The sequence below is a fragment of the Hyaena hyaena genome, unplaced genomic scaffold, assembly GCF_003009895.1.
Source record: "Hyaena hyaena isolate Hyena2069 unplaced genomic scaffold, ASM300989v1 scaffold_72, whole genome shotgun sequence".
Lineage (NCBI taxonomy): Eukaryota > Metazoa > Chordata > Mammalia > Carnivora > Hyaenidae > Hyaena > Hyaena hyaena.
In genome coordinates, this window is record NW_024080703.1 from 1,088,715 (window position 1) to 1,115,431 (window position 26,717).

General features: G+C 42.6%; 1 protein-coding gene across 11 annotated transcripts in view; it reads right to left on the bottom strand.

Moving 5' to 3' along the window:
- Positions 1-26,717, bottom strand: part of KIAA1217 (KIAA1217 ortholog) — a 300,278-nt gene that overhangs the window by 267,642 nt on the left and 5,919 nt on the right. For 10 of the 11 annotated variants that reach the window (XM_039233023.1, XM_039233021.1, XM_039233031.1 and 7 more), the window contains exon 2: positions 23,170-23,453. In XM_039233023.1, the coding sequence (XP_039088954.1) occupies positions 23,170-23,453 (284 nt within the window). Of the gene's footprint in view, positions 1-6,956; positions 7,064-23,169; positions 23,454-26,717 lie in introns of those variants that run through there. The other variant, XM_039233026.1, reaches the window with a different exon arrangement.

Consider the following 26,717-nt stretch of genomic DNA (forward strand, 5'->3'; position numbering starts at 1 on the left):
AAAAAAAAAAAAGAAAAAAAAAAAAAGAAACCCATGCGACTCTTGATTCTTGATGTCAGGGTTGTAAGTTCTAGCCCTGCGCTGGGTGGAAATATTACTTAAATAAATAAACTTAAAAAAAAAATAAAAGAAAAGAGGGGCATCTGAGTGGCTTAGCTGGTTGTTAAGCATCTGACTCTTGATTTTGGCTCAGGTCATGATTTCACGACTTGTGGGATGCACCCCTAGTCAGGTTCTGTGCTGGTAGTCAGAGCCTACTTGGGATTCTCTCTCTCTCTCTCTCTCTCTCTCTGTCTCTGCCCCCCCCACCCCCACTTGCCCCCTCTCTCTCTCAAAATAAATAAATAAATTTAGAAAATAAAAATAAAAGTTCAAGGGATTTAAATATATTCAATCCAAATACACATGACGCTCTGAACCCGAAACAGCATTTATTTAGAAAGGTGGGATCCTGACTCGAATAGAGTCGTTTAGGGAAGATTCTGCTAGAAACGGGACCTTCAGAAATGATTGTTCCTATCAAGAAGAAGGAAAAAAGAATCGCTTCCTTCTTCAAGGGACAACTACATCAAAACACAAGCATGCTCCCGGGCTGGTGTGTGAGCCGGAAAAAGTCTCTTTCTCAGGCTACCTGAAAACTGCCGGCTGCCCGTGGAAGAACACAGACAACACTGCAGGGCAACTATTTTTGTTGTAAACTAGTTTGTTTGTTTTTTTTTTAAATTTGAAAGTATCATATGTGTATGATAAAAAGAGAAATAGTAGAGAAGTCCAGAAGTTAAAAATGAAAGCTTCTACCCTCCCTCTAGTTCCTCTCTCTGATTTATTAGACCATCATTCTAGAAATTAAAAAAAAATTTTTTTAATGTTTATTGATTTCTGAGTGACGGAGAGAGAGCACACATGAGCGGGGGAGGAGCAGAGAGAGGGAGACAGAGGATCTGAAGCAGGCTCTGTGCTGACACAGGGAGTCTGATGTGGGGCTCAAAGCCACGAACTGTGAGATCACGACCGGAGCCAAAGTCGGATGCTCAACTGACTAAGCCACCCAGGCGCACCCTCAGAAATTTTTAATGTATAGATAAGTACACAGAAGATGGACACGCTTTTTCATACAAATAAGATCTAGCCATCATGCTCTGTAAACTGTACTGCTTATTTAACACATAACTTAGTAATGAGTTCAGACTTGCATGCAGGGTCTATTTCCTACACTGTCACGACTGCAGTGAGTGGTGTTATCTCAGCGTGCCATTACATACTCTCAAAGATTCCTATCGACCAAATACATTGGGGAGTCTTGTTGAGAGGAAATCAGACAATACCTTTGGATGCTACTAATCTTAGTAAGCTAGCAGGAGTCGACTAGTTATTTGACATGTAGGAATTTGTTCTTCACATTTGCTGACACACGCACAGATACAGATACAGAGAAGGTCACGGCAGCACTGTTCATAAAAAGGAGAGAAAAAGAAAGCAACAGAGAATGCAACTAAAAGGGGTCAAGTTAAGTTATTATGGGGCCACTACTGTCACTGCTTTATGAAAAAAAGAGTTTTATTTTTTCTTTAAATTTTTATTTATTTGTGTGTGTGTGTGTGAGAGAGAGAGAGAGCAAGCGAGCACGGGCACATACTTGAGTGGGGGAGGGGCAGAGAGAGGGGGAGAGAGAGATTCCCAAGCAGGCTCCGCACTGTCAGCACAGAGCCCAACGCAGGGCTCGAGCTTACAAACCGTGACGTCACGACCTGAGCTGAAACCGAGAGTTGGACTCGAGACCGACTGAGCCACCCAAGCACCCCATGTAGAGAGACGAGTTATAAACCAGAGTTTGTGCTATTCTCATCATCACAAACACAGAGACACACAGACATCCACACACCGCACAAAGAACAAAATGAAAATTGTCCTTTCTGAGGCAGTTGGCCAGAGATGCTTCCTCTTAAGTCTTAAAACTTACCCTGAAAAACGATTCAAATAAAGTTACAGTTAGAGGTGAAGGAGGCCCATGCAGCCCATCCCTGTGCAAAATTCAAGCAGATGATTCAAAAACAAAAATAAATAAAAACCTGTCCCCCTGGAATGGCGGGCTGAATGCTGCTGGTGGTCCATGCCCCTCACGAACGACTACTGTGAAAACATGATCTGACGTCCAAGCGTCACTGTGAGGGGTGTTAGGAACGTTCTTAATGTCAAAGGCTGAAAACGACCAAGGGTCCATCCAAATATCTGGTTTCTTAGCCACTCCAAGGATGTGTGAGGCAGCAGCGTGCTTTGCTTGAGTGGCAAGAAATAAGGCAAAAGAAAGCCCTTTCTGAAAAGTCTGTGTGGGGTTTCTGCTCTGTCTTGTACCATCCGAGCCGAGCACAGAGCAAGGCACACGGGCAGGGAAGACCCACGGTCCTGAGGACAGTCCCACCATCAGGTGTACGGAGGTGATGCCACCAGGTGCGTTATGAACCGTAGTAACACTAAGGGTGGGAAACAGCATCATCACTTCCCTGAGCGCAGTGGAAGAGGACCGAGCAAAGGCGCCCACGGGCATGAAGGAAAACCACACTACTGGATCCTGCACTGGATCTACCCCTACCTCCCCTTTGGACAGGCTATGCAATGCCCTCCCTTAAAATCATCTGTGCGTTCCTTTCTGTATGATCTCTAGAGAAGGAATTCTCTAAATATATGTAATATTTTACCTCTGCTCTAATCTCTCCATGGAAGTAAGTAGTTCCTAATTCTCTCTGCCACCTATACTCCTGCTGTCTGGAAGTGAAGGGGGCAGAGCTTCCTGTCATTATGGTAACGTTCATCCCCAGTCTCCACCCTTTGTTCCTCCCTGGTTCTTCCGCCATCTAAGGTTGCCCTGACTTCCACAGGTGCCATGGCCTCTGGTTGCCCAGATGTCACAAAACTGCAACAAATCAAGCAGAACTCGTTTTTGGTTTTATAAGGGACGGCAGATTGAGTAACCTCAGACTCCAAAAAAACAAAAACACAAAACGCACACACACACACACACACACACACACACACAAAACCGAAACCCATGAAAAACAAAAGCAAAAACCCTTCTCTCAGCAGGTGATAGATTTTGGAATAACTTCGGAGGAAATTCCACTCTGAAATAAAAAATGGCCACGATTCGTAGGCAGAGCCCAGCCATGCTGTTTCACGATTCAAAACAAAAACAGATCCCAGACTGATGGTATCTAACTTGTGGTGAACACAGCATAACTGAATAGAGGTGTGAAATCAGTATGTTGTACACCTAACACTAACGTAACATGATGTGTGTCAACTATACTTCAATTAAGTAAACACACACACACACACACACACATACACACACACACACAGGGTCATGCACACTAACATTTGGGGGGAAAAAAAAACAAAACAGATCCCAAACTCAGGTTCCCTGAGGAATTTCAGCTTCCACTAAATTATATTTCTACCTGCTTAAGGGAAAGTTGAGAAAAGAAAAGTGAAAGGGGAACTTGGTTGCTGGAAGAGGAAAGCGCCCTTCCCCCTCCATCAGCTCTCCCCTCAACAATCACACACTTGAAGAGAAACCATGTTATCTGAGATGACACCATTTTTCAGGATGAGTTTTTTTTTAAATAAATAGATTTTTTTAAAACTTCTCCCTACCAGTTTCGTAACATGATGACATTACATTGACAAATAGCAATGACATATAGACTGACAGATAGCCTGAGCTTTAAACAGCTTCTAGACGCCGCTTCCCTCGCCCTGAAAAGAACTCTGAGACGGATCAGGGCCAGAGGAAGCTCTTAACTTCCATTTCCTGAATTGAGAGATTTCAGTGTCTTTCCTTCTGAAGAAATAATTTCCATGGGAAAAAAAAAAGTTTTTAAAGACATTATTTAAAGACCACTAATTCTTTTACTCAGAGGCTTTTTAAGTTCCGGTGCTACATTTTATTTGGAATATGAATAGACCAATGGGTGTTCTTCAGTGGGAAATCTGTGCTACTGATAAGTAAGAGAAGCAGGATTCCAATCCAGACAATCTGGTGGCTTGTGGATCCCTGTTCACCCACCCCCTCTGACTCAAAAGACCTTTACTAAACCCGCTAGGTGTAAGATACACTTCCAGAGGCAATCACTGCTTATTAATCAACAGATAATCTCTGAACAACACAATTAACTATAATAAAAAGCTTTGGACTTTTTTAATGGACTTCTAAAAATCCATTAATGGGCAGACACCTGTAGAAGAAGATGCATTCGTGATTCTGAGCCTCTCTTGAATTTGGGCACCCTACAGCTATGTGACTTTATGACTCTTTTCTACCTTAAACTTCCTGCTTTGTGGTTCATACTTGGTATTGAAACTTTGAATGAAATAAATATTTGCTTTCAGACTCACAGATCTGCCCTTGAGATAACCAGAGCTGTTCCCCATGTCCCAAACCAGTGCTGGGAACTGCAGGCCACAATGGAGTCTGATGACCACATTGAATTAATTTACTCATTGTCTGGCACAGAATGAGCTCAGCCTCAGCAGCTCAGAGATCAGAATGCCTTCAGGATCCAACTGGATGAGCCTACCCGATATTCCTGCTAAGAACCCTCTTCCAGGAGTGTGGGACCTGACCAAGCCTCAACAGTCTGATGTGGAAAATTTGGAAAAATTGGAAAAGTCATTAGGAAAACCCTGGAACTAAGAGAGTGTTTTCCCTGGCTAGAAACACTGCTGCTAAAAATAACACAATGAAAAACATATTTGTCTCTTACATACAATGGATGTAGAATATAATTATAAGCTGTTTTGGTCTGGGATGCAGGCAAGGGAGGGAGCTGCCAAAGTCTAGAATACAAAAGGGGAAAAGACATTGTGTCCAAACCCTCGCTCCCTGGGGCGATTCCCACAGCCCCTTGGTGACTTCGTTTCCTGCTCAGGATATACCTGTGACAGCAAAACCTGACCCTTCTTGGAGGGGCCAAGAAACATCAGATGCAGGTAAGAGTTAAAACTGTAAGTCTTTGGGAGAGCCTGGGTGGCTCAGTTGGTTGAGCGACTGACTCTGTTCATGAGTTCAAGCCCCAGGTTGGGCTCGGCAGTGACAACATAGAGGCTGCTTGGGATTCTCTAACTCTCGCTCTCTCTCCGCCCCTCCCATGATTGTGCATGCTTTCTCTCGCTCGCTCACTCTCTCAAAAAGAAATAAACAACCTTAAAAAAAGATGAACTGTAAAAAAAAAAACAAAACATAAAACTGTAAGTCTTCAAAGTGACTTGAGCTCCCATCAACAGGTACCAGTAAAAAGTAAACCAATATAACTTCTTCAGCCTGCTTAGAAAAGGCATCACAAGGATAACTAATATAAAAACATCAATATCCCAACTCCTTTGATGCGCTTAACATTTTGTATTTAATTAATTTACAAAAATAATGGTTTCATCTGGGAGTTCTCTCGGTAGCATGTTAATTTTTTTGTAGACCCCTTAGATGAGAAAAAAAATAGCAAAACATGTAGAAGGGCAGTTTATTGTGTTGTGTATTTCAGTACCTCTCTGAGCCATGGTTTCTTCATCTGAAAAGCAGGAATAAAAAGATTCTGCTAATCCTCCTGATCTGTTGCAATGAGGGGAGGGCTATGAAAACACGTGACGAAGACTGCAGCACCACAGAAGCAGAGAATAAAAACAACAGCTAACACGTGGAGCCTGAATCTGGAGAACCACGCTACATATTTCGTCCGTTAAGCCTCACAACGCCATGAGCATCACCGCCATTTTATGGAGGAGAACACTGAGGCTGAATGATGTGAATTTGCTTTCCCAGAGTTAACACAGGTAGGAGGTGGTGAAGCCACGACGCAAAGCCCAGGCTTTCCAGTACTTTGTCAAAGCACTCTGCAGTAGCTGTGTCTAACGTGGAAGACAAGTTCCGGAGCTAGTCCACGTTATCTGACTGCAAGATTTCTGGAGGCTCATATTCTCACACATGAGACCATTTTAAAAAATATTTTCATGCCTGCCCATTTGATCCCAGACAGTTCAGGTTTCAAAAGCCCAAATTCCCATGCCACAGGTATCGTTCATTTATCCTTAACTCTGCACTTTGACCTTCAAAAATGTTTTTTATTTCCCTTTAAGCTTGGTGGACCGAACTACTCACATCACAGCAGACATCCCCAAACCAACCCCTTTAAGTCAACTTTGCAGGAATACAGCTACCGTTAGTGACCAGTGTCACATCCATACCTCTGGCACGATTGTGTACTCTGTCTCACTAGAAATGGACGCAAACAGCCCTGTACCACTGGAGCGAGGGCTCCTTTTCAAAGCATGCTTTAAAAACTACTTTTACCAACCATTCCCCCACCCCAAGAAACCTGAGAATTGACAAGTCCTGCTTCCCTAAAGTCCAGAAACTCTGATATCTCAAACAGGATATTTTCTAGTCTTGTAAAATGCCTCTGTGCGAAAAGCACACAGACACCCTTAAAATTAAAAAGCGCGACGTCCATAAAAAGTTCTGTGATATTCCATGGGTTTTATTTTTAGCATTTTACAACTTGAAAATACAAAAATACACGTAGTCCCAATTTGAGGGCTGCTCTAAGAGTTAAAAAAAGAAAAAAAAAGAAAAAAGAAACCAACATCTGGGAATAATCCACAAATACATATAGTATCTCAGATCATCCTTCTAACCCTTATCTACAGCACTTTATAACATTAGCACGATCAGCATAATGCATAATGCATTACTTGTTTTTCAGACCTATTCAAAAAGCTCGGTTCATTCAGTAAAAAAAAGCCCTGAAAACACAGCCCTGAAGCACGAACATTGAACGTTCGGTGTGGGAAAGCTGCATTTACCGATCCAGTCCTCCCTACCAAGAGAACAATGCAAAGAAACAGATCTCGATGCTTCGAAATATTTTTTTTACAATAACTCGGAAGAAAAAAACCCTCATATTTACCTGTACCCAGAGCTCTACAGGTGAAGCAGCAGCTCAAGTAAAAAAAAGTCTAACTCGTCTTCTGGAAGTTTTCGTCTCTAATGGACTCGGGGGTCATCCTTCCGAGATGTCAGGTAAACCCCCCTCCATGTGTCTACTGTTTTCTTTTGCAGTTTTTCCCAGCGAAACTCGTGTCATTTGCATAAAGCCTTACTTCTAGCCTATAGGACTTTTTGAGTAGCTACTTGTTAAATTGGCTGTCTTGACATGCTCTTTCAAGCATGACATCATAAATCTCCATGGAAACCCTAACCCCACCTGCCTACATGCCAACGTTACCTGTCAGGCAAAGACTTAAACAATCGTCTGAAATTGTTCATTAATGAAACCTTTCCAGGGGCTTTGGATCTCTGCACGGTATAATTTGTGCTGTTGGCAGAGACTTGGCCAAGAAAGATGGCTTCATTTTCAAAGCCTGAGCTGTTTTGCAGAAAACAATGATCAAAATTATAGGCATTCGTTAATCTGCCCCTCCCTGTCTAACAATGCACTTAATCGGTTAAAGGAAAACCTTCGGTGGTACATATGCGTCTGCAGGATAAAGTTACATCGAAAACGTACGTTTTGAAAAACTTTCAACTGATACTTCTAAGGCTTTTCCACTTTCCAGCAACCCCCTTCCTGCCTTCCTGCTTTTTACCAGCAAAACTTGCAAAACAGGTTCCTCGCTGGAATGTGTGTGTGTGTGTGTGTGTGTGTTTGCATTTCTCTGGGCCTCCTGTTGCAGAGGAGGTGGGAGAAGGTGTTGAGAATTTTTTTTAACTCTTTCATAACACACTTCCTTCTTTCATTTATTTGTCCTAACTTACATAACTTACCAGAATAACATCAAAATCAATCAAATCAAATTTTTATAGAACCCTAGGGTTTGTTTGTAGAAAGCTCCAGAAAAATCTCTGCCAAATTCGTGCCCAGCCCTTCGTGGCGACACCGGACTCAGCACTCTCGCTTCTCACCTCTTAACTTTACCACAGACACATCTCGCACTCCCAAGACTGAGGTTCTTGACCCTGAGGGGCCAGAAAAGCTTGAATGGGACTTATTCCAAACTCATGAGCATTTACAGTGATGTTATCAAACAGCTCTCAAGTGCTACCCAGAAAGTTCTTCAGTGGGGCTGCAGGGAGCTGGGAAGCATTGGAAGAAAGACTCCCACAGAGCCCTGGAAGCAGCAGTATTCAAAGCTGCAGCCTGCTTTAACGTGCCACACAGCCCGCTGCAAGTGCATGAAAATCGGCAGCATCTTTGAAAGGGCAGAGAGCAAATTTTACTCCCCCAGCCCCATACCTTGAAAAGCCTACCCAGATGTTCGCAGAGAGAGCATTCATAAGTAAAAGCACTCAGAGTGGCTCTTTTCCTAGAAAGAATTGTAAATGCTCTGTTTCCCCTCCTCTGACTATTCCCAGAGTTTTGCATTGCCATAGTTCACAGTCAACAGATGGGACATTACCTTCCAAGGGAACCAAGAGCTACCCTGGCTTAATATAGCAGTCTGAGCTGGAACGCTCCTCGGAGGCAAGACTACTGTCAGAGATTCAATTACTACCTCTGTAAGATGAAAATACATCCAGACGAAGCCCACGCTTGTGCTTTACCCAGTGGGGCACAAACACAACATGAAACAAACAAACGCAAGATATAACCAGATCCAGGCTCTATTCGGTGAAATCCTGAGATGGGGTGGAGGCACTAGTCAATCACAGTTATTCCTCAAAGTTCCATTAGGGAGAGGAGCATGTGAGAAAGTTGATTCAGCAGTCAGAGCAGTTATAAATTATATCACATCTGCCCTTTGGGGTGTTTAGGAAATTATAATATCTCCGCTTTTACTTACTGAATTCAAGCTCAGAAAAGAGAGTGAGTGAGGACAGTCAGAATCTGTAAGTCAGACAAATGAAGAGAGTGTCAGAAATAACTCAGACGTGAAAGCAACCTGACTAACTCCCGCATCCACAGGTGGACAGAAGTAAGCACGGACTGAGAATTTGCACCCAGGGACGACATCATTATGATGATGGAGAAGCTTGAAATATTTAGAGCGGGGTAAATGTGGAGCACAATACCCTCAGCAATAAGGAAAATACAGGCTGGGCAGAAATGCCAAGGCTTGCTTAGAAGTGACCAAGCCACTCATGGTTTTTCCTACTGTCCCTAAATGAGGAAAATGGCGAGCTGGGCTAAGCTGGACTGTAAGAGCCTCATGATTTGCCTACCAGCAGCCAAGCACCACACACTAACCCAGTCAGAGCTTGGCAAATGCATGTAGAGGGGCTAATTTGTTTCTAAATGTAGCCAAATCCACATGGATTTGGATAGCAAATAAGATTCTTTCTCTTGAATTTGTTTCAATGAACCTTTTATAACAGATGTAGGCACCTGCTTACTGGAAAAGGCCATGAACATATAAGAATACAGGTGACTGGTGGAAGAGGTTGGATTTAACTATCCATGGCCTGAGTTTTTGTTTCTCAAAAAATACCAGTTGGGGCACTTGGGTGGCTCAGTTGGTTAAGCGTCTGACCTCAGCTCAAGTCGTGGTCTCACGGTTGATGAGTTCAAGCCCCATGTTGGGCTCTCTGCGGTCAGTGCAGAGCCTGTTTCGTATCCTCTATCTCCCTCTCTTGCTGCCCCTCCTCTCTCAAAAATAAAATAAACATTAAAACAAAACCTTAAAAAAAAATAAAATAAGAGAAGTTGTCACCTGGAAAAGGAATCCTTCTGTGGGTAGAACAAGCAATACTTTCATAATTAAAATAAGCAAATCCTTACCTTATTTAAGTCTCACAGCAAAAGGTGATATGAAAATGGTTATTATCCTCATTTCATAAATGGAGAAAGGGAGCCTCAAAAGCTTAGGTCACGTGAGGAAGTTTACATGCCCACTAAGTGTGGGAGTGTTCCTTTTAATCCAGGCAGACCCAAGATTGGAATCCAAAACACATGTGCTTAACCACCAAGAAGTAATCCTGGTTTAATAACATTGCTCACAAATGAGGATCCTAAAATCCTCACTAACTGAAGCCATGCTAAAAGGATTTGTTTAGTAACGCCTGAAGGTGCATACTAGACTGCCATGGGCAAGCACAGACTTTCTCTGCCTCCTCCCAGACCCATCATGTCCACAGATGGGGCTGGAGTCTAGAAGGGTCAGGACAAGGTGGCCCATCAGCACAGCAGCCCTAAATAAAGGGGGGGTTCCTTTATTTAGCTTCAGGCTGTACGGAGGCCTTTGAGGGTGGCCCAGGGCAGGATTAACACTCTCCACCCCAGGACAAATAGACGCCTAGCATGCAGAGAAGGCTAATGAAACAGCAGACCCTCAAGAAGGAGGCACAAACTAAAGTTCTGGTCTAAAGAAAAATGGACAACCATTAAAAACATAAAAAAGAAAAGACAACAAACCAAGTATACATTTTGTAAGTCCAGCACAGATTGTATGCATCACCAAAAGAATAAGGGCGCTTTGATTTCTGAATAAAACAATGAAAACCAATTGTGGTAATTCCCTAAAGCTTGAACTTTGGCTCTATTTTTGTTTGTAGTCATTGTTTGCTTTAGAGATGATCCATGTACATTTGGTCAGCTTTTGCTACGGTGCTGGTTAATTTTCTGTGTCAACTTAGCTAGGCTGTGGTACCCAGCTGTTGAGTCAAACATCTGTCTGAATGTTGCTGGGAAGGTATTTTTTTTTTTTTTAGATGTGATTAACACTTAAATCTGCAGACTCTGAGTCAGCACACTCTGACCATAGCGTGGGTGGGCCTCATTCAATCCGTTGAAGGCCTTAAAGAGCAAAGACTGAGTCTCCGAGAAAGAAAAAATAAATCTGCCTCAAGACAGTAACCTAGAAACCCCGCCTGAGATTCCAGCCTGCAGATCTTGAACTGAAGGCTGCAGCATCAACTCTTCCCCGAATTTCCATCCTGATATCCTGGACCCACAGTCTGCAGCATTGCCAATACCCACAACTATGTGAACGAATTCTTAAATCTCTCTCTCTCTCTCTCTCTCTCTCTCTCTCAGTCTTGCTCTTGCTCTCTTTCCAACCACTTCTCTGTTTCTCTGGAGAGCCCCACCTAATAGAGCAGATAATGCCAATATGTATCTACCGAGCCTTGTTCTCCGGTTCCAGTTCTCTCTTATCTCCGTATTAGTGTCTGACACCCATTTTTACTTGGAGCACTTACTGTCATTTCAAATACTGCTTGTTGAGACTGAAACTTTGCTTAGTGTTTACTGAATGTGAACTGAATTTAATAAAGAAGAGACATATTTGTTGTGAAATGGAGATAAGAAATATAATCAAGTTCACTGAGTATTACACTAAATATCAATGGACTAAATCCTGCCATTAAGAGACAAAGACTAATAAATTGAGCTAAAAAAGTAAAACCAACTTATATGTAAATTCTAATCAATATATTCAACATTAATAAAGAAAACTGGAAAATAGATGGGGGGGTCCCATCTGTCTATCCCAAACAAATGTAAAGCAAAGTGAAATTTATTAATAATAAGAAAAGTTAAACACTATACAGGATAGAGGGTCATTTGTTATATAAAAACACACTTTATGAAAAAGGAATGGTCATCAAAAATTTGTTTGCAACAAATAAAGCAACTGAAAAGCTGTAAAACAAAAATTCTTAGGAAATCAGGAAAAACAGGATAAAAATATTTTGATAGTGAGATACTCCATAATACATTGTTTAAAACTAAACAGCACTAGAAAAAAAATAAGGAGCAAGACAAAATAAATGAAACAAACAACAAACCTGATATAGAAGTGTGTACATGTATGTGCATAAATAATAAACATAAAATAGGTTATTTTCCAAGAATACTTACAAATTCTTACAAACACTGATTGCGTATTTGCCTATGTAGAAAAATGTAAACAAAGCCTCAAATATCTAAAAAAGCAGCAATTTTACAGACTCCATTCTTTGATCACATCCAGTAAAATTATAAATATACAATAATCTCAACTATTTGGAAATGAAATATTCTTGGAAAACCCTTAAATCAAAGGAACAAATCAAAACTGAAACTTTCAACTTTCCTTAAAGCAATGAAACAGGAAATTTTCATACAAAACTTCAGGACATACCCCAACCTGGTGTCAGGAAATGTATGCCCCTCAATGCCTTCATTATTAACAAGAAATACTAATAATAAATGAACTTAATACTCACTTTAAGAAATTATAAAAGATAACAAAGACAACTTTAAAACTTAGCAAAAGGCTGGTAATTATGAAAAAAAGCTGAAAATGATAGCAAATAATAATCTGGAAAAGACAAATGCAAATGAATTCTTTGAAAAAATCATTATAACAGATAAACTTGGGATGCCTGGGTGGATCAGTCAGGTAAGCATCTGACTCTTGCTTTCAGCTCAGTCATGCTCTCCCAGCTAATGAGTTCAAGCCTCACATCAGGCTCCAGGCTGATAGTGCAGAACCTGCTTGGGATTCTCTCTCTCTCTCCCCATCTCTTTCTGCCCCTTCCCCACTTGTGTGCCCATGTGCACGCACACTCTCTCTCAGAATAAATAAATAAACTTAAATAAATATATATATATATATATATATATATAACAGATAAATGCAAGAGAATGCAAAAATGACATTTGCTCTCAAAGTTTATGGGGCAACTAAAGGTCATGATACTTAACCAGAAGTAAAACAAATGCTTTGTGGAGTCACTGGAGAAAGAACACAGATATGGGGCAAGTACACTGTGAACTTGGAATAACAATGGTGTCGCAGTTTCAGTGGCCCGCACAAGTTTGTATAGGAGAATGTTCTGGTTGAGTTGAAATGTTTAAAAACAAAAAGGAAAGAATGAAGGAACAAAGTAAGAGGTGAGAAGGGACAGAAGGAGGACAGCAGACCCAAAAGATGGAATCAGTCAGCAGTAATGACAGCTGATGAATGGGCGTACCTTCATGTGCCCCCAACGACCACTACCATAGTACCATCCCACCCACCCGCTCCTCTCCCATCAGTGTCACCGTGTTATTGAGTAAAAACGGTTACTGCCTCAGCTGTGACCTCAGGAAGTGCTCATGGAGGAAAGTCCTTGTATGTTCCATTGGCCCAAAAATACTCCTTTGGGGCAAGCTTGACACATCTCAGTGCAGTAAGCTGCGTTGGTCTCCACACTGTTGAAATCAGTGGCTCAGTTCAAAGTTCCACGTGATGGCCCCTGAGCATTACCCACTGTTCACAGTCCACCTCCAGGCTTGCACACTGGCTGGAGCACACTCCTAGAACATCTCACACTAGGGGAAGAGCAGGCCTGATAAAACAAAATACCTAGAGAGGAAGATAAAACGAGTTTGGTGCTGAAGTCTGAGGAAAGTTCAAAAGGAAGACACTATAGAATTTTGTTGAAAAACACGCTGAGCTCCACATCAGATTTTTTTCCTCCAAGTTCCGTCCCTATGGCTGATCCCAAGAGTTAACGGTGTGGTGTCCTTTTCTACCCATGCCTCTCGTGACGATGACTAATGTGCTTCGGTGACAGTCTACTAGTCTTTCAGTGGTTCCACGCTGGACAGATGGAACAGTGCACTTAGTGACTTGCTCAGCGTCCGGGCACAGGTAGGAGCCGAGTGAGAACATGGGGTGCTCATTGAGTGTGTTTGCCTTTCCCACTCTCCCAGCCACAGTCCTTTGTCCCTTCGTCCTTCTCCAATCAGACACCAAGTCACTCGCATTTTTCTTTCAAATAGCCAATGTGTCATCCTTCAATGCTGGCTGAGCTCCATGCCTGAAGCCTTATCACTGTGGCCCGGATGCTGCAACTATTTCCAGGCCAGGACCCAGGCTTTTCTCATGGTCCTTCCTACATAGCGCTGAGCGGCTAAGCTTTCAACTTTGCGTTTATTTCACTTCTGAACTCAAGACTACAAGGTTGCCCTGTGTCTGCCAATCCAAGCTTTAGGCTGAATTTCAAGGTCCGACACAACCCGGCCTTCTTCTGCCTGACTCCCCTGACTTCCCCCTCCACTGGATGACCCTGTCACCTCACTTAAACTGGCCTACCCATTGTTTCACAGGGGAGTCACCTCTATTCTTGTCTCAACATTGTCTCTTCCTGTCCCCCTCCTCCTCCTCTGCCTTCATGGCTTCATTCTATCCATTCAAATCATAATCAATCAATCTCCTGACCATAGATACTTGTTGAATATCAATGTCCTGGGCATTGAGGAAATAGATAATTAGGACAAGTCTATCTCCAGGAGACCTCTATCATTCCAAGAGACACCATTCAAATGTCCATCTCCGTGTGAAATTCTCCCTCTCTGCTCTCCCACTGCTCTGAACTCCAGCAAGCTTTTGAGGTACACAGTGACATTTCCTAGTGTGCCTCACAGAAGATGAGTCCCTAAGAACAATAATTCTGTGGTCAAACAGGCTGGGGAAACACTGTAGGTTTCATTCCTCACTGACCTGTTCCCAAATCTACAAATGAGATTTACAATGCCTCCTAGCATATTAAAAGATCAGACAGGCCCTGCAGTGTAGAATTTCATTTAACTTCGGTTAACCAAAAGTATCCCCAAATTAGAAACTTTCTCTCCACTCCCCAAACAGCTCTTAACACCCTGGGGATCTAGGATTCGGCAGAGCATATTTTTACAAAGTGCTGGTCTAGATCACAGCCATTTATTTTTTATTTTTTTATAGTTTATTTATTTTGAGTGAGAGAAAGCAGGAGTAGGGGAGAGGCAGAGAGAAAGGGAGAGAGAGAATCCCAAGCAGGGTCCACAAGTCAGCAGGGAGCCCGATGTGGGGCTCAAACTCACAAACCACGAGATCATGACCTGAGCCGAAGTCAGACACTTAACTGGCTGAGCCATCCAGGCGCCCCCTAGATCCCCGCAATTGAGAACGTACGCTGTCTTATGATGTGCAGAGCCCTCATCCCTCCAGGAAAACGCTCTCCATAATGCAAAGTGTTTTGACATGCATTCAACACCTGCGATCAATTTGATAGAATATATCATCTCCTGTAATCCTCACCACAAGAGGATTGCCAGTCTCATTTCTGTGGTTAAGAAAAGCCTCAGGAAAACATGATTCACCTACACTGCACAGCTAAGAACGCCCACCATATAAAAAACTCAGTTATATTGGACCCCACAGTTGCCACCGTTCCCACTAATCGGACGCACCCTTGGCGGGGCACGTGCTGTATGCTCTACACATACTGCCTGATGTCGAGCTGACACAGTTGGTCGGTGACAAACAACGATCTGATTGAATTAATCCAGGAAAACACCTGCGGGAAGGATGAATAATGACAAAGATGTAAACTGGCTGTGAGAAAGCAGAGGACAATCTATAGACACCTGCAATATGGGTTCTGCAGCAATGGGCTGGACTGAATCACAGCGGTCTTTTTGGGATTGCTCAACACTGAAAATTTCTGTCTGATCCGGTGGCAGTTTTCTCTAGGTTTTGTCGAGCACCACCTTCCAGGCGTCTCTGCCACCGTACCGCGGCACTTAGGTTTCTGACTCCCCTTTCCTTTCTACCTACTCCCCGACACTCCTTAGCAGGTTTTCCAGTAGAATCTTATTTTGATTTTTTTTTCCAGTGCTCTTCTTAATATAGCACTGTTCTCCAGCTCTTCCATAACACTAATTAAAATGAAAGCTAATGCAGAATTTGGTGGCATCCAATTAAACATGGATCAAAAGCCATGTGTTATGAATGATCCCCATTTAGGATTCTTTTTCTCTGTTTCTGTATCCTCTCTGATTAATGTCAACTTCCAATTTTGCGAGTAAAAAACGCAACTCCTTGAATTTAGTCTTTTTGATCCCGGAGTGTCCCCCCCCCAACCCTGCCCCAAGATGTCCTACTCTGTAATATTCCAAATCTTCAGAAACGCATTTCCATCCCCCTTTAAGTCACAATGCAAAATATCAGTCCCCTGGGAAATACTTCCAGCGAGCTCCTTCGTCTGGTCCCTCGAGTACCATCATCTGTTACGTATTAGACTGCTCTTTCTGCTCATTTTTCTCCCATTGTTTTTCATCACGCCCAAATTTAGATGACTATTGTTTCTGATTGCATTCTGATTTCTCCGAGACGCGGCCAAGATTTGGAATTTCTGAGGACGATTTTTTTATACTGATCCTTTCCACCTTAATCCTATTCCTTATTGACAGGCTCTATCATTCCATTCCATTTCATTTCATTAAACGCTCACATAAATATACTAATATAAATTCTCTAAATGCAGCTTGTAGTTTTGTCATGACACCACAATCCTTCCATTAGAAGGTATCATTCTGGAAAGAGTAACGTCTTCTCAACGCTTACATTTCATAGATACTTAAATCACTATTTATGTCACTGCTGCTTTGGTGCCAAATAATTCCTCTTCTTTCCAGAATTATTGAAGACCAATCTAATAGGAGGTGGTATTTCAGCCACTGTAGGATCACCACCAAACTGCATATTTATTGCCACTGGCCAAGCTGGTAACCCCATTCTAAGCTTTCTCTGTTTTCTCAACATTTTAGATTGACGTCTTTTGGTTTTGCGACCCATCAGACAGACGGTGTGATCTGGAGGCAAAAAGGCAAGACCCTCTATAGCCAGATAATAGGATTTCAGTACTGGTGACTTGCCAAGTCATTATGAAAGAGAACTAAGTAAGCTGTACCTCAGTTTCCCATTCTGTTAAAGAGAGTTGATACTATTGCCTACCCCACAGAGTTGTTGAGACAATGAAATATGCCAATATGGGCAAAGAGCAATAGTGTCCCAATTTTAGCTGATGCCAATAAGATGTTCTCTTTGCTGTCTTTTCCACTTTTTCACCATTATAAATCGTCATTGAGAAAACAGTGCTAAAGAAATGCTGAACATTTAACTAAGTTTCTCCATATTCACATTCTCCCATCTGGGTAAGGGCCTTTCTTACTCCATCTGACTGTGGCTTACTGTTAGTATTTGCTCCACATACTTTGTATTAGATTTCTTAATCACCAAAAAGTTGTTTCCTTTCCCCTTAAGGTTTAGGCAATAAATTGGTCTGTAAATGCATACTTAGTCAGTTTCAACAGCTCCCTGGTTCTTGCTACTAAACATGGTGGTTCTCGTGTCATTTTCCTTTTTGGGTGAGAATAAATGAATAGGTCTAAAGAATTGCTTTAGTATAATTTGTAAACTTTTCATTTGTGTGTTTATTTATTTACGAAGCCCATGTAATTGTTTAAAACCTGTCTCCTCTACAACTTTAGCCTTTTATCCACACCTTCACCCAAGACTTCCGCTAACGACGGTCTACAGTCTTAGTCTGCCTTTAGTTCCAATTAGATCACTTTCCAGGCTTCACCGACACACATATTCATAAACGCAGATGCATATTTGAGAATTCCTAACCCTTCACATATACAGATTGATTAGGATTAGAACAAATGTGATAGGAAAAAAAATCAGATTGGGGCGCTGACCGGCTTAGTCTGTAGACTGTGTGATTCTTGATCTCGGGGTTGTGAGTTCAAGCCTCACATTGGGGACAGAATTACTTAAAATCTTAAAAAAGAAAAACACCTGATTAATTTGGAGTTTTCGTATATGACAGAGAGACTACATCAATTTCCCAAGGTATACAATGATACTGGAGATCTACTGCATGAGGAATAATCCAGTGTGATTGAAATTCTGCCACAATATAATTAAGTTCATCAAAAATAAGTCAAAGATGCCACCACATAAAGGTGGAAATATATGTTAATATATTTATATTACATACAAATGTGATTGATGCTATTGTACAGATAAGTATAAAGTGCTATGTACAGATGTGCTATGTGTTGATGAAACCATAAATGCTTATTTATTTTTTGAGAGACAGAGAAAGACAGAGCATGAGCAGGGGTTGGAGCAGAGAGGGAGACACAGAATCCGTAGCAGGCTCCAGGCTCCAAGCTGTCAGCACAGAGCTAGATGGAGAGCTTGAACGTACAAACTGTGAGATCATGACCTGAGCCAAAGTCGGATGCTTAACTGACTATGCCACCCAGGCACGGCCCCCCCCTCACTTTTCAGTTTGTAACATTCAATGTCTGTAGGTCACACAGCAAAGCCCTTTAAATCACAAGCTTTCTGTGATTAGATGAGTTGTGATCTGGTATTAACTGTCTCCTCCCTTCTATTAACCCTGCTTTCCATCCAAAAAGCTTTCCCTTGGAAGGTAAGGACAAGATCATTGTCAACTCTACTTCCACCTCTGTGTACACAGATGTAGAAAGTGGAAACCGAGTTGACAGAGGGAGGTTTGCTACCCACAGTTTGTACACTCATTCATTCATTCATTCAACAAAAACTGATCAGGCCTAATTTAGGTCCCATACTCCCTTAAATGGTGAGTTTACCAAGGTATTTAAGACAAGGTTCTTGCCCTCCAAAATGTTCTACGTGGGAGAGAGAAACACAAAGAGAAGTACAACAAAGGCATGATTAGATACTATAATATAGGTACTGCAAGATGCTATGACCAACTCAGAAGGTGCAACATTTGGGTTAAATCATGAAGGAACCGTTATCCGTACATGAATGCCTATTTCTTTTATTGACTTGATGGCAGAGGATGCACCTCATCATGACACCTTTACCGTGGCAGATACCAAATAAATCCATATGGGATGAATAAGTGAAAGAAATACAAATTTTAAGCTTTTAATGAAGGAAAAAAAAATAAGTTTCAGAATTATAATAGTATTATGCTCTGACAATGGAAAAAAATAATCCTTGGGTACTCAAATATGTGTTGGCAGAAAAGAAAAATGCCTTTATTTTTTTTGTAATTTTTTATGTTTATTTATTTTTTGAGAGAGAGAGAGAGAGACAGAGTGCGAGTGGGGGAGGAACAGAGAGAGAGGGAGACACAGAATCTGAAGCAGGGTCCAGGCTCTGAGCTGTCAGCACAGAGCCTGATGCAGGGCCTGAACCCAAGGACTGCGAGATCATGACCTGAGGCAAAGTCGGACACTTAGCCGACTGAGCAACCCAGGCTCCTTGAAAAATGCCTTTAAATACTGATCTGAAAAGAAGAGCCACTGAGACTCTTCTTTTGGGTACCGCAGACCAGAATACTGTGGCTACAAGCCACCATTGAAATAGGAGGATCCATCGTTTTTCGGTTGTTGCTCTTTTTTCAGTACTCTGTGATATTGATATTATTGTCCTTTGACAAATGGGGGAACAGAAACAGAGAAGGATGAAGTCATTTGCTCCAATCATACAATTAGCAGAGTGTGGAGGCTGGATTCCAACCCAGCCCTGCCTTGTCCCCTAACCAAACCCTTAGCTGCCAGGTGATGTAGCTTCATCCCCTAATCGGCCCACACAAGGAACCTTTACAGCTACTACTATGCAGATAAACATGATGCAGCAGTCACAGTCATCTAAATTTTAGAAGACAGTAGAAAGGAGTTAAGGAAACCTCTCGATAATTTAGACTGAACAAAATTCTTTTTTTAATATCTTTCTTTTTTAAATGTTTTTTATTTATTTCTAGGAGAGAGAGAGAGAGAGAGCGTGAGCAGGGGAGGGTCAGAGAGAGAGGGAGTCACAGACTGAAACAGGCTCCAGGCTCCGAGCTGGCAGTCAGCACAGAGCCCGACGTGGGGCTCGAACCCACGAACGGCGAGATCATGACCCAAGCGAAAGTCGGACGCTTAACCAACTAAGCCACCCAGGCGCCCCTAGACTGAACAAAATTCTTGACTGACTTATTTTCAAAGGCCCAAATGCAAGTTCTCAACCACAAATCTTCCAGCATTTGGACTCAGATTTTGAAACGTAAGGCACGCTCTAATCCTCCTTATGTTGAACAAGGCATTGGAACCTAGATCCCCTTGGTACCCAGATAGTTCATGTAAGGTGCTGGCTGCTGCACTTGGCCGTCCTACTCTTAAACTCCCCCACTGTTACTCTTTTCATTAAGGCCACTTCTCTGGGAGGCAGCCAGGAAATCAGCTACCAGAAGAGTATGTGGTATTTAGAAGCTCGGTATTAGGTAAGTGGTCAGAAGTGTTTATTGGAATTCCTCCTTACGGCTGGTCATATGATCTTCCTGAAAAGGAAGCCAGGAATAACCTACTTTAAGAAGGTCGGGGAATAACAAAGGGAATCGTGGAGAAGAGGACAGGAAAGAGGAATCAGGCAGCAGGAGACAAAGAACAGAAAAGCCAGAGGATGAAGTACTGTCCGTAGGAATCCCCTAAACCATTACCTGAGCTTATCTCTCATGGTTACAATGCTGATCAGGGTTCATTTGTGACACGACAATGAAATGAAAAAATATATACACAGATCCATGCATCAGACTTTATCCCTCTCTGGATGGTCATTTGGAATACACAAGAATTCATCCTGAGCTACCCCGTAAAGGAACAGCTGACCAGCCATGGGCAGACTACACCTGTGGCAGAGATGTATGTGGTAGGAGATCAGAGGTTGGGGCCACTAAGCCACAGTCAATATCCCCTGTCATGTGATACCGTTTACCCTTCAGGTTATATTTAGGCTCTGTATGTGAGAATTTTAGCCAAAGTTACCATCATCATAGCAGTAGCAATAATTATGAGATCATAAATGATAACACTAATGATAACAACTGAAATATGTTTAGCACGGAAAACACCATTTTGAAATACTGAATTCTCACCAAATGAATGCATTTCTAACTTAAAAAAAATATATCCCACCTTCCTCGTTCAACACATAATCAATTTCTGAACCTCCTTCACCCTGACCGCTCTCCCCATAGTCTCTCTCACACACACATACACACAACCGCACCCTGTCCCTTACACTTCATGCACAGACTGCTGGGGAGGAAAACAATTTTCCTCTACTCTTCTAGGTTTTTTGGCTGGTAAATTGACATTAAAGTGATTAACAGAAGAAAAACAAATTTAAGTATGTATGTATGGGAGCCCCATAAGAATATGAGACCCAAGGACATGTTGGGGCAGTTGAGGCTCATAACTACCCTGAGCTAAGGATGGGATGGAAGCTTGGGGCTTTGAGGGGGAGAAGGGTGATTTACAGGACAATAAGGAGAGATGTTCGAAAATTAGATGTTTGCCCTGCATTACAGATAGGTCTTGCAGAGAAAAAGTAACCTCTGGTAGTAGCACTTTCTTGAGCAAGGCCCAGTCTCCAAGTTATTTTAGGTCATAACAACTTCACCCTTGTTTATTATGCTTTTCCTGGTAACTTCCCATAATTGACTCCCCAGCCCTAACATCTTCTTTTGTCTTTAGCTGAACATGGTATTTAAGGTGATGCCCTTGGCCATTTTAGGGAGGTACTCAGTGTTCTACTCTCCCATGTATACCCAGGAGGCATACATATCATTAAATTTTGTTTTTCTTAATTTAATTATTAGATTAGTCAACAACCTAGATGGGTGGAAGGAATTTGTTTTTGTTTTTCTTCACCATACTATATGCTCTATAGGCAACCATCAACATATAAAGAAGAGTGGAATAAACAAGGGCTCAGACTTAACCAGATTCAAATTCCAACTTTTCCTTCGCAAACTGTGTGACTGTAACCTCGATCTGAGTTTGAGTTTACTTGATCTGAACCACTTTGGATAAAGTATGGGGCCTCACAAACACATGAGACGTTACTTTTATGGATAGCGACCACTACCAGCAACTAAAAAATAGGGATTTTTTTACATGGCAACTATAGCTCAAGAAAACTGTGGGAAAAAAATTTTAAAACAAGTAAGTAAAGGGGTGTCTGGGTGGCTCAGTCAGTTAAGTGTCCAACTCTTGATTTCGGCTCAGGTCATGATCCCACAGTTCCCAGGATGGAGCCCAACATCAGGCTCCGTGCTGACAGTGCAAAGGCTGCTTGGGATTCTCTCTCCCTCTCTTTCTCTGCCCCTTCCCCACTCATGCTCTCTCTCAAAATAAATAAAGACATTTTAAAATAAGTAAGTAAATAAATTAATTAAATAGGGGGTACTTTCTAAATACGCTTGAAATGAAAAGAGTCATCCTTTACTTAATTACTAAAGGATTTATCTACACCAGGACTCTGGTGTCTTCTCTCCTCTCCTGGGTCTGCCATCTTTTGGCAATGTGAGCAAAAAGCAAACATACAGCTTGTACACTCATTTCATACTTTTAGGCATTTTAATAATGATTTCAGAGAAAAGAACGCTGAGTTTAAACCGACAAGATGAGAGTGAGGACGAAGTCCAGGTTCAAATTATATTTCCATTTCCATGGAAGGGCAAACGCTGAGTTTGTCAAACGTCGCTTTGGTGACCAGTTAACTGGCAAGATGGCCGGCGTAGAGCACTAAATGGCCTCTCTACCCGGAGGGCCGAAATCAGTAACCGCCCGCCCCATCCTTCAACCACGCGTGTCGCAAAGCGGGCTCTGCTTCCTTTACTGTGTTCCCCATCCTCAAAGGTCAATCCGATAACATGCCTGCGGGGCCTTCAGAAGACCCCCAAGACTTCACTGTCTGCTCAAAAGGCATTGCGCAGAGCCAAGAAACAAAAACATCCCAAGCCACAAATGGGTGATATCTGTTTAGCTGTCCAGATAACCCAATAAAACAGGTAGCTGATGAGAGCAAAAAGCCAAGAAAGCAAAAGGTAAACATCTGTGATTAAAAGGAAAGAACAGAGAACAGAACCAAAACCCTAATGTCAGCTTCCTTAGGAAAAGGGGTTTACCACAGTTTATCCCTCTGTGTTCTACTTTACCCTGAAAATGTCTGTCTGTCTGTCTGTCTGTATGTCTGTACATACCTATTCATTCATTCATTCACTGTGCTAAGCGCTCAAGTGCTATCTGGGTACACAGTAAAGCAAGACCCCTCACTGCTGGCACTTTAGATGTACTTGGGGTTGAACACGGGGACACTCTCTGGGGGAGACTGCATCCCCTCTGGGTCTCCCCTCTCTGGCACGCTGATAAAGAGAACTGAGGCTTCAGGTCAAACCTTTCCTATAAGCTGCCTCCTTCTCCCAAGCCCCAAAAAGAGATCTGGCACAACCCAAAGGTGGGCACAATCCACCCATCTATTTTTTCCCCTTTGACCTGCCAGTCACTTTCCGTGATGTTCATTTCAGACGGAGCCCTGCACGGCCAAACAGCAACACGGTCCTACCTGGTCTCTCAGCCTCTCTTGGTGGCCCATGATCGCGGTGGCATGATGGGGGTACTTCTGCTTCAGATGTTCCAGGAAAGCTTCTCTCTTCCTGTCCATCTCAGATGTCTGCATTCCCAGTATTTCTTTGGAACTTCGGGGCCCACCTAGAGTGTGTCTTCTTGGGATGTTGCGAGAAGACTTGGAAACTGAAACGCGACTGCTCCCATTAGAAAGGCGCTCCTTGGGTCTGCGACATTCTGCATCTTCTACTGACGTGACATGTAGGTTGCCTTTTCCTTGTTCTGAAAGACAAAAATCCAAAATACAGTTCACAATTCATGATTTTACTAAGAAAGGTCATGGACAGAACACCAAGAGGGTTTCTGAAAGCTGGTAATGTGTGACCATAACCTAGCAGATTCATTGTTTTTAGGCAAGAAGGGGAAAAAAACTCAACAATCAAAGGAAGTAAGAGAAATTGCACTCAAGCAAAAAATTGCAGGAAAAATTTCAGCCATTTCCGACTCTTTCCCTGAGGTTATTCAGAGTGAGAACACTTGGTCAGACTGGGTTGCAGGCAACTGGGTTACCCCTTACCTCCATCTGTAATTATAGAAAAGTTAGCTCTGGTGGTTCTGATTACTTCTTTAGTTTTAATTACAGCTTCATGCTGGTAACAGGACTTTATCTTTTTTAATGTTTTATTTATTTTTTTGAGAGACAGAGAGAGACAGCATGAGCAGGGAAGGATCAGAAAGAGAGGGAGACACAGAATCTGAAGCAGGCTCCAGGCTCTGAGCTAGCCGTCAGCACAGAGCCTGACTCGGGGCTCGACCCGCGAACTGCAAGATCGTGACCTGAGCTGAAGTTGGACGCTTAAGCAACTGAGCCTCCCAGGTGCTCCTACAGGACTTTTATAGTTTCATAATCTGAAGGTGGTTTCTGAGACACTTATTTCATCCCCGACCAAAAATGCCTATTATAATCTTGGCCATGTGAGTCCCCTGAAAACTCCGGCCCCCTCCATTAGCATAAACCAAGCAAGCATTAGAATATTGTTAGGTTAATGTTACTATTAGGTAAGAATGGAGAGGATGTAAAGGTCTAGACACATTTTACCTGAAGTGGACTTTAAAACACACAGTGCAAGGGGAAGAGATATGGTCCATTTTATTGGCCTTGACCTAGACTCTTGGCCTTGACCCTGCCACGGACACGGCCTTTACAGAACAAGTTGATTTCCACTCAGAAGGGAGTGAGGGAAGCCGGCAACGACAGTGGGTAGGGAATCTCTACTCATTCCCAATGGTTGGCAAATGGCGTGTCAGGTCTGCCTATTCTAGCAGACTGAAAAAGAGAATTATTTCTTAAAAAATGAGCCTAGAAAGGGAGAGCTGTGAACACTCAAAAACACTTCAGATTCTCATCATCAGGAGAGACCCTACACAATACAGAGATGTGGGCAGATTAAGGTGTTCCTGCTCACTGAACCCTGGGATCCCAGGAATCCTGCCCTTTAACCTTACACTCAAACCATATAATGTGATCTCCCAACCTCACCCTCCTCATTCATAAAATGAGGGTGGCTGGACCAGTATTAGGTGTGCAGTCTTCCAGCTCTAAATCCTTTAAAACCCACTCTAAATTATATTTTAAAGAAGGTACCAATAGGGGCGCCTGGGTGGCTCAGTCGGTTAAGCGTCCGACTTTCACTTAGGTCATGATCTCGCGGTTCGTGGGTTCAAGCCCCGTGTCGGGCTCTGTGCTGACTGCCAGCTCAGAGCCTGGAGCCTGTTTCAGTCTGTGACTCCCTCTCTCTCTGACCCTCCCCGCTCATGCTGTCTCCCTCTCTCTCTCTCTATCCTAGAAATAAATAAAACATTAAAAAAATTAAAAAAAAAAAAAAAAAAATTAAAAAAATTAAAAAAAAAAAAAAAGAAAAAGGTACCAATAGGAGCTCATTTGCTAATTATTCATCTTTAAAAGTCATGTATAGAAAAAAAAAAGATCCAATATTTGAAAGTTCTAGATTTGAGCCCCAGATAGAGAAATGAAACTTCACACCAGCGATATCTAGAAGCGTCCAGTTTATACATACACTCGCTCATCCAAAGGCCACGCCCCCAATGCATTTCCCTCTTTGTCTGAAAATGCCTCTGTAGACAACTCTAGGCCTGACGCTCTTTGGTTAGGGACAGAATACGATTTAAACTCAGGCTGGTTTTCCTATTCTGGTTTTCCATCCCTTGAAGGATGTTCTGGGAGTAATTCTTCTTGTTTACCCTTCGCTTCTCATTACATTGCTAATTATAGCAGCTCCATCAGACACCAGTGAGGAAAGGGAGGAAAAAATAGCCAAATTAGTTAATTCTCCTACTCTTCATTAGTTTCAGCAGTAAATTTAGAAGGGGAAGAAGATGGAAGTATTGATTAAAAAGATATTGAGAGATTAACTGTATCATTTATTTAGGCTCCCTTCTCATTACATGAACCCACATGACAGCCGCCTTTTTTGTGGTGTCTTCTTTAATAAAACAGAAGTAACAGGATCCACTGAATAAAGCGAGCTGCAGAAAATGCCATATGTCAGGTTGGTAAATACGTGTGCAATCTGGTTTCGCTTTAGCTTTCCGAGGGCGTGTGTGCGGACATGAGTTTTACATTGGCCAAGAACTTGTTGTGTATTTGATGTAACACTGTTGGCTTGTACATAGATTTTTTAAGATTCCTTTTGACGTCATTAACATATAACATAAAAATGATCCTGGACAGCTAGAGTAATTGGCAGGATTGAATCTCTGGGAAGGAGACTTCTTCACGTGGGCAAACACACAGGCACCCAGACAGATAAACCTTCAGGCGCCTTCAGACACCAACATGGGCAGAGAGCTCCATCTGCCTTGCTCTGCCACACACACTCACAAGAACCATTTTGTCTCATCCAAGGATCCTCAGACTTGGTCGAGACAGCCAGAACGGTAGCCCCTTGGAGGCTAAAAACAGTTCTCCTTCCGCCTTCTTCCTTCAGATATATTGGGAAAGGCGCGGGGGAGGGGAGGAGTGGTGGAGTTCACGGCCAATCTCCTGTCACCATTCACCTCTGAGCAGCCCCAACTTGCTGACTCTAAACCTCGATTGTTTTCTAACACTTTGCACTGGGAGGTCATGTCAACCTTATGCTACTTTCCCATTTTTTCTTTCTGGTGGATTCTCCTAAAATGTCTCCAGTTGCTTAACAAGGTTGAATGTGATTTGGAGGAAGGCAGCAAAAGCACTGATGCCTAATGCACCAAGGGCCAAATGCACAATCCCTTGGCAGACGTCCAACTGCTGGTGGAGCTCACTCCTTCCCGTGTCCACCATCTTGCCCTGCACCCCACTCTGCTATCGGCCCCATCTGTCTCCCATCCCACCACCAGGCACCTGCTCCACCCTCACAGGCCCCAGCAACAACCCAACACTACTTTCCATTCAGAGCCACTTGAACATGCATCCTGGTCACCAGAGTCTTTTCCTCAGGAAGGCTCAGTTCTTGGGGGCTCTCAATTCCCGTGCCTGAAGGAGAA